This window comes from Gregarina niphandrodes (genome assembly GCF_000223845.1).
Source record: "Gregarina niphandrodes unplaced genomic scaffold scaffold00013, whole genome shotgun sequence".
Taxonomy (NCBI): domain Eukaryota; phylum Apicomplexa; class Conoidasida; order Eugregarinorida; family Gregarinidae; genus Gregarina; species Gregarina niphandrodes.
Genome location: NW_011645783.1, coordinates 27,279 through 35,654, shown reverse-complemented (window position 1 = coordinate 35,654; position 8,376 = coordinate 27,279). Strand labels below are relative to the sequence as shown.

At 57.4% G+C, this 8,376-nt stretch overlaps 2 protein-coding genes across 2 annotated transcripts; one reads left to right on the top strand and one right to left on the bottom strand.

The window, feature by feature from the left end:
• Positions 1–160: 160 nt before the first annotated feature.
• On the bottom strand, positions 161–1,016 carry GNI_073730 (putative ferlin; the record flags this gene model as incomplete). The annotated part of the gene is made up of 3 exons (XM_011132114.1): positions 161–312; positions 551–755; positions 939–1,016. 3 exons carry the CDS (start codon positions 1,014–1,016, stop codon positions 161–163), a joined length of 435 nt encoding a protein of 144 aa, XP_011130416.1.
• A 1,092-nt stretch (positions 1,017–2,108) lies between these two features.
• GNI_073720 (casein protein kinase 2 alpha subunit) lies at positions 2,109–8,369 on the top strand (the record flags this gene model as incomplete). The annotated part of the gene is made up of 5 exons (XM_011132113.1): positions 2,109–2,153; positions 2,382–3,362; positions 3,420–3,465; positions 3,754–3,770; positions 3,941–8,369. Coding segments are annotated over 5 exons (5,518 nt in total), but the record flags the coding sequence as incomplete, so codon positions are not given.
• Positions 8,370–8,376: the final 7 nt, after the last annotated feature.

The window sequence follows — 8,376 nt, the reverse complement described above, 5'->3', positions numbered from 1 at the left end:
AGAACAGTGCACACACAGAACAGTGCACACACAGAACAGTGCACACACAGAACAGTGCACACACAGAACAGTGCACACACAGAACAGTGCACACACAGAACAGTGCACACACAGAACAGTGCACACACAGAACAGTGCACACACAGAACAGTGCACACACTTACTGGTTCTCCTCTTCGACGCGAAGAACGTCCCCTGGACCCAGCACACTCAGCGTTAAATTCAGGTTGCCGGTTGTCTTGCTCTCATTAATGCCAATCAATGGCACATATCCACTCAAGGTGTGGTTACCCCTATTCTTTACAGATCGAACTGAAACGAGGCTTAACGATGTCTACGCACGCGAGCCAACAGCCACGAGCCTACGGCTACGAGCCTACAGCCACGAGCCTACGGCTACGAGCCTACGGCTACGAGCCTACAGCCACGAGCCTACGGCCACGAGCCTACGGCTACGAGCCTACGGCCACGAGCCTAGGGGTAGCACGAGGGGGTGCAGGCGCCAGGTGGGTGCAAACGTTCGGTGGCAGATTTTTGGTCGTGCGTTTACGTTGAATAGCTGCAAGTCCAATGGTCGTGTTGGCCCAGAATGCGTTTGCAGATTGGAGTTCGAACTCGATCACTGCCTGGTCGAAGGACTGCTGAGGCATCACCAAGTTCGGCCATGAGTGAGCCTCATCAAAGTTGACCAGACCCAGCTTCTCATATTTGATCTCCGTTCGGTACTCCTGACCAGCGCAACGAACCACCACCAACTAGAGAGCAGCAAGTCAGTTTGGGCAAGTCACCCGGGACAAGTCACTCCGGGCAAGTCACTCGGGGTAAGCCACGTCCAGGGGGCGGTGGTGCGGAACCCGACAAAACTACGTGTGTGACGGACGTGACACATGTGACGTGTTTGTGCTACGTGTGTATGTGCTACATGTGTATGTGCTCACGGGATTGATGACGCCGCCGTCGGGTGAGACCATGTTGTTCACGTCCTTGATGGTGAAGGACACATTGTATGCATCCATGGTGCATCAATGAGGTTGTGGCTGTTAATCGATGTTCTTTGCGTGGCCCTGTTTGTGGCCTCCGGGCTCCTCCTGCCGTTGACTGAGTCCAGTTTCCAGCTGGGTAACCTGCGCTTCTGGAAAATCCGGACGAATTGGATTAGAGTGCAGACGGTCAGCGACTGCACTGCGTGGGACTTTGACAAGCCCTTTCACCTCACCTGCATGGCACTATTCAAGCAGGCGAACAAGCCAATGTTTCTACACAGGTGAGGTCCTGCCCGACCCATTCCCAGCCCGCCCGTGTACCGCCAAGCTCGGCAGTATTGTTTCTTCCCTGCAACATATATATGTGCCAACAGGTGGCGGAGTTCGGTGTGTGGTTTCGTGTCAAACAAGGGTGGCACGTTGCCGGACACGGTCAGCGAAGTGGCGGCGGGATTGAAATTTTTTTGCGAGTCGGCCAAGAGTCTATGGCTCCGTCAGTTTATCACGATCGGTCTAGCAGCGATGGCACTGGGGTTGCTGTTGTTGGGGCACCTGAAATTTCGGGGGGCGCGAGTCTTGCGGACGCTCAGCCTTGCGCCCCTGGCGGGTGCCGCGGCCTTTCTCTTCCTGCGGTTCAGTACTCTGGACCTGAGCCTCGCATCTGCAGTGCCCGCCATGTACGATGGAACCACACCCATGCTCAGCATCAAGTCTCACACTAGAGACTTCCGGTTAGCCGGCGTCCTCGGCTGGCTAGCCGCAACCGCCGCCCTCACCACGTCCATCGCTGTCTCCAACTTCCCCCCCGAGCGACGAAGAAATAGGAGGAATGTAGCAGAGGAGGACCAAAATCTACTCAGCTTTTGGGCCATCACTCCCGCCGCCCCTTAAGTCCCAGACTAAGGCACCAACCAGTAGCCAAAGCACCAACCCTGGGCCAGGAGCACCGCACGCAAACACTACCTTCAGATGCACAACCGTTCAATAGCAATGGTAGTTAAGCGGCCGTCACACAACGGCCTGCCGGAACACGGTCTGACTCTTCGTCAAGACCGCTGCCAGATAAGATGAGCTGTGTAAGGTAGCTGTGAGGCCTCGGAATTAGTTACATTTTTCGTCCCAAAAATGTCGCCAGACATACCCATCCCAATCACCAGCAATGGTGCCAAGGTAACCACACTGTTGTCTTGCGCAGACCAGGGTTGACTGGGACTCGTTCCGGGGCGGCTCAGCGGCGAGTTGTGCGCGGTCATGAGTGCATTACACACGTGTGTGTAACGCAAGCGCGGCGCAAGGGAAACGCGTAGCAATGCACACGTGTGCAAATTGGAAGCGTGTATGTTGTTCACGGGCGGTTGTGCATGCGCGGTTAGAGGTAGTAAACAGTGTTGTGTATAGGTGCCGTTGCCCAAGTATTACGCGACGGTGAATTCGGTGATGCCGCCGGAGTACTGGGACTATGAAACGGCAGCCATTGAGTGGTCGTTGCCTGACGGGATTGAGGTGGTACGCAAAATCGGTCGTGGCAAGTACAGCGAGGTGTTTGAAGGGAGGCTGATATGTGCGGACGGTCGTGAGGAGTTATGCGTTGTGAAGATTTTGAAGCCAGTTAAGAAGAAGAAGATTCGGCGGGAGATCCGTATCTTACAAAACTTGGCAGGTGGTCCGAATGTGATTCGGTTGATTGACGTGGTAAAGGACCCGCTGAGTCGTACGCCTTCGTTGATAACGGAGATGGTGGAGAATTCTGACTTCCGGAAATTGTATCCTCGACTTACTTTGTACGATGTGCGGTATTACATTTTCCAATTGCTACGCGCCCTTGACTTCTGCCATAGCCGAGGCATAATGCATCGAGATGTGAAACCTCACAACGTCATGATCGATCATAGTCGACACAAGCTTCGTTTGATTGATTGGGGTCTAGCAGAGTTTTACCATCCGGGACGAGAATACAACGTTCGTGTTGCATCTCGTTACTACAAGGGTCCCGAACTACTGGTTAATCTGCAGCTATACGACTACTCCCTAGACATGTGGTCGTTGGGTTGCGTGCTCGCAGGAATTATATTTAAAAGGGAGCCTTTCTTCTACGGCTCTGATAATTATGATCAGCTTACACAAATCGTTAAAGTCCTTGGCTCGCCTGACTTCAACATCTACTGCCAAAGATATAAACTCAAACTAGATCATATGTACAACCAAGATATATACGACAAATATCCTAGACGCCCATGGAGCTCATTCATAAGAAAGGACAATACCCACCTAGCCACTGAAGATGCAATTGACCTACTTGACCAACTTCTCAGATATGATCACACTCAGAGAATCGTACCGAAAGACGCCATGAAACACCGATTCTTCGATCCTGTCAGAGTACTCAACACCCTCCCTCCCCCTACCCACAAGCACAAGTGCGCTAATCTATTTTAGGCTGACATTGAACGAGAGATTGAGGAGGATGAGGCCAACAAAAAACGTAACATAGCTTAATTACGTTCTTTTATGACTCGACGATTCTTAATCTCAACATGAATTCTGAATATCAATGACCCTAATGCACGCGCATGTGCATGGTTCGTTCTATGTGATTTACTAATGTGTGCACTATTCATTCATCTCACCCAAACTTTGCCTTGCCACACCTTGTTGTTCGTCCAAGCTTGAACAGACCGTCACACCACGTGACATGTCACACCACGTGGCATGTCACACGACGTGACATGTAGCTGTATGCTTGTCGTCTTCGATAGGTTGTGTGTTTCAGACACACGCACACTTGCGGTAAAGGATTTGGGTTTGGGTCGATGAATGGTCAGGTAGGTTCACACAGTGAGATTCACACCAGTCTAGAGGGTACGAAGGGCACTATGTGAGGTTGATACAGGCAGATTTCGCGGGTTCAGGAAGCATCGGAGCACACCCACAAGTATTGCATGCTCCTTGAATAACAGGAGGAGGAGATGTTTAAAGAGTGTTGCGACGATTGTTTGGACCCCAAGGGTCGGCCAGAGCACCCGCCGTATTTGTATGAGGCCCGGGGGCCTTTGAACGTGCCAGCGGGATTGCAGCCGCATGAATACGAGCCCTTCATGACCATGACCAAGTTGAATCCCACGTTGCGGGGGCGATATGTGACCGAACCGCGGTCGACGGTGAAGGACGACCAGCTCTTCGAAGACCTATTTAACGCACCGGCTTCGATGCCACCGGTGCGAACCGGCAAGCTCGGAGCCGCCCCGCCGGAGCTCAACGACCGAGGGTTCCCACTACCCGTCGTCGAGCCAGCCGGCGTGGATCCGGCCGAGCTGCAAAAGACCATCAACCAATCGAACGGGGAACGACCGAACCGCGCCCGCGAACCGAAAATCCAGCGCCTGATCTCGCAACCCCCGCCCGTCACACGAATGACTTGGGCCCAATACCGACGCGCCGTACCCCCTGCCGTCAGCCAAGTTACGGAACCCGTCAACTGGAGCGACCAACTCCGAGGTAGCTCCATACAACAACATGCTATCGTAAGCAAGACCGGAATACAACTACCGTTGGACAAAATGAAACGTGAACAATCAGCACTAGAGCAATCTGCACCAGAGCAATCTGCACCGGAGCAATCTGCACGCGAGCTTGCGCGCGAACAGTCTGGGCAAGAGGCCCTAAAAGGCCGCGCCCAGACGAGCACTGCCGTGATCTTGCAGCCGAACCATGATCTTTCGGCTCTCCGAGAAGTGGCCCGCCAGGCCTCTGCGACCGGGCGCAATCAGGCGACGAAACGGAGCCCCCCGAGTATTCCGAAAGCCAAGTCCAGACCACCACAGTTAGCAGGTCGCGGCGGGCCGCCGAGGGCCATGGAGTCACCTCCCGAGCTTGTGAGAGAATCCTCTGGACGCGGCAAGCCCATTACGCCCGAACTAGCTGCGTCTAGACCCACCACATCGAAGCCTGCGATGGCGCAACCCAAGGAGGAACAACCAACTAAAGAGCAATCAACAGCGGAAGAGCCAGTGGTGGAGCAGTCAGTGGTTGAACAGCAGGTTAAGAGAGTGGTACCCCGCCGGTCTCAGACGCTGCAGCCTAGCCAGATCGAAGCGGCGATCAAGGGTCTAGGAAAGGACCTTGAGAAGGCGCAATCCCTGGACGACGACCGGGACGCCGCGGACAGACCGAACGGCCTCATCGCGGAATGGATTAAGGAACGAAAGGCGGCGGATCATGGACCCACGGAGGCCGAGGGCCCCCTGGTCGACCTGGAACCTCTAGAACTGAAACGAGTCGAACCGGTTCCGGATGTAGCAGATTTGGTCGCCGAACTCAAGAAGAAATTCCGCCGTAACCGCCCCCCGGCATCAAGCAGGTCCTCTGGCTCCAGCTCGCTCAGCAAGCCGGACCCATTCTCTAAGAATACTCACGAAAATCCTTCTCTCGACCTACGCCCAGCTCAAGGCTCAGGCCCAGCTCAAGGCTCAGGCCCAGCACGAGGCCGCCAATACCAAGGCCAGCAAGACCAAGGCCCGCAGGACGGGGGGCGTCAGGACGAGTCATCGAGTCCAGTCCCTGAAGACCTGCAGCTGACCCCTAACGGGCAACAGGGCGCGAACAAGCCGACGGGTATTCGGCGCAGCAAATCGTCTCCGCCCCGTGGGAGTGGTTCGATAGCGCTGCTGGACGCCGGCGACCTGCTGAACGTCAGCAGGTCGCTGGGGGATCCGGAGCCCGGGAGTTTGTTTGCTGGTCGTCTGAAGACAGGTGAGGGGAAGGCAGGAGACCGCCTGGCACCACACAGTCCTACAACAACAACAGGCAGCCGTCTGGTGGACAATCGTGCCGCGGGTAAAAGTCGTGCGGATGACCGGTCCTCGTCTGCGGCGGTGGAGGCAAGGCTGCGGAGGGAAATGGAAGGTGAGCGTGAGAGGTTGCGAGGCATGTTAGCCTCCTTGGAGAGGCGCATGGAGGCCAAGGCATACCTGAGTAATTTGGAGGAGGGCGCTGCAGACGAGCGACGTCGGAATCGTGAGGCGTTAGCGGCAGTGGACCGGGAACGAGTGGCGGAGATTCTGGGTTCATCCTACAACCACCGGGCCCATGTGGGGCGCAGCGCTTCTCAAGGCGCATGTGTGACCCTCCAGAACGCCGGCGCGGGGGCTGGGGCTGGGCGCCGGTCATCCGCGGACGTAGGCGGTCCGGGGTCGGTTGCGAGTTGGGTGATGCGGGACTTGTACAAGCCCACACACCTCGACCTGCACGAGGCGGTTGAGCGCAAGCTCAAGGCGCGCGAAAAGGCGGAGAAGCCCACGGCAATGGAGCCCGGCACGGGCGACGAGGTCGCTGCCCTTCATGAAGGCCTCGACGCGCGTCTAAACAAAGCGAGGCTGGACAACAAACCGGCGGGAACGAGGACAGAACAGGGCTCGGGATTAGGCGCAGTTCAAGGAGGAGAGTCGGGGCCATCTCGAGGTGCTGGGTCGCGAATGATCGCACCACGACAATTGTCTGAACCGCCCAAGTCGCGAGTTCTAGACCCGTTGGCGGCGACGCGCTATCGCGCAGATCTCAAATTAGCGGCCCGCGCTCTGGAGGGCAAGGAGGAGTCGGCATTTTTCAGCACCATGCCACGCGGCCTGCGGTTGGAGTTGGAGCGGATGCGGCTGGCCCGAGAACCCGTGACGGTGCGGATCAAACGAAGACCCAACGAGGCACGCTACCGCGAATTAAGGCGCCATATCTTCGACCGCATGGAGCGGGGCTCTGTGAACCCGAGAGACCCGAAACGAAACACTTGGATGAAACTCCTACAGAGTACCGAACACGGCAAACTGCAGCGCGAGTTATACGACCGCCTTTTGCGTTTCGGACTCAACAAAAGGGACGCCTATCGCCTCTTGGTCGAGATCAAGCGTAAACGTGCAGCCGCTCTCGACAAACCGGCCAAGGCCCAAGACAGCGGCTCCGAAATCAGCATCGACGAAGGCATCTCGCCCCCCACCAATATTACGCCGCCCGGATTGCTCAAAGTCCGGACCAGACTCACGGCCGCCGAAGCCGAAGCCGCCCCGGGCGGATCCGCCGGCGGGGGGCCGGCTATCTTGCTCAAGACAAAGGAGCAGGCGCGGCCGAACTTGTTCCCGCCTTTCCCGGGACAGGAGGAGTTGCTAGCGGATGACGGACTCTCGGACGAGAAGGTCGTGTCCCTATTTGTGACGCCGAAGGCCCCGATTTCGCCGGGTCTGCCGCAGCTGAGTCCAATGCTGGCGGTCGATTCGGAATCGCCCAAACCGCCCACGGTCACACCCAAGGTGCCAGAGGGACCCGTTTCCACGCCCTTCGTAACCCCTGGTCACCCCGGGAGCCCGAAGAATCCGTCGGACGTCGACGCCGTCGGGCCCGGACTGGAAGTTAAGTCACTGCGAGCCGGCGGCCCAGCACCTGGCACAGGTGCCGTTGGCGGAATGCCCGTGAAGGTCTCAATTCTGACCAAGGTCGCCGACCCCGTCCAGACTAGCGCAATTCGTGAAGGCAAAGCGGGCGGCGTACCCTTCAAGATCAAACCCCACCCGAAAGCTGCACCGCTCATCATCCGCAAGACCTCCCTAGGCGAGCAGGAGGCCGCCGTCAAGTCGCCCCAACCGCCCGGGCCGGGCCAGGCGCCAGCTGCCGAGAACCTCCCTGCTGTCAAACTGTCACCGGCTGCTCCCACACTCGGAAAAGGACGGCCGGCAAAACCGGCTATGAAGGTGACCGGAGCTAAGGAAGGACCGCCGGCCAAGGGAGGACCTCTAGCCAAGGATCCTCCTCTCAAGCCGGGAATCGGCAAATCACCCATGGCCAAACCTCCGTCCGATCAAGCTACAAGCGGTGAGGAAACCACCCCGAAGGCGCCTGGCGTACCTTCCAAGCCTGCCCTGCCCCCCAAACAGCTACCGATGAAGCCGGGAGTGGGCAGACCACCTACGGTTAAGCCTGCGTCGGATCAAGCTACAACCGGTGAGGAAACCAGCTTGAAGGCACCTGGGATCTCTTTAAAACAGCTGCCAAGGCTGGGTGCGGCTGCAGAAGACCGCGGGACTGCCGCCGGGACCCCGAAGCCTCCGCTGCTGGGTAAGGCTCCGTTGGCACCCAGGACTCCTCCTACGGCCAAGGCTCCATTGACCCCCAAGAGTCCTCCTGCGGCCAAGGCTCCGCTGACCCCCAAGCCTCCGCTGCTGGGTAAGGCTCCATTGATTCCCAAGCCTCCGCCAATGGGTAAGGCTCCATTAGCACCCAAGACTCCGTCTACGGGCAAGGCCCCGTTGACTCCCAAGAGTCCTCCTACGGGCGAGGCTGCAGCGACTCCGAAGACTCCTCCTACGGCCAAGGCCCCATTGACTCCCAAGCCTCCGCTGCTGGGTAAGGC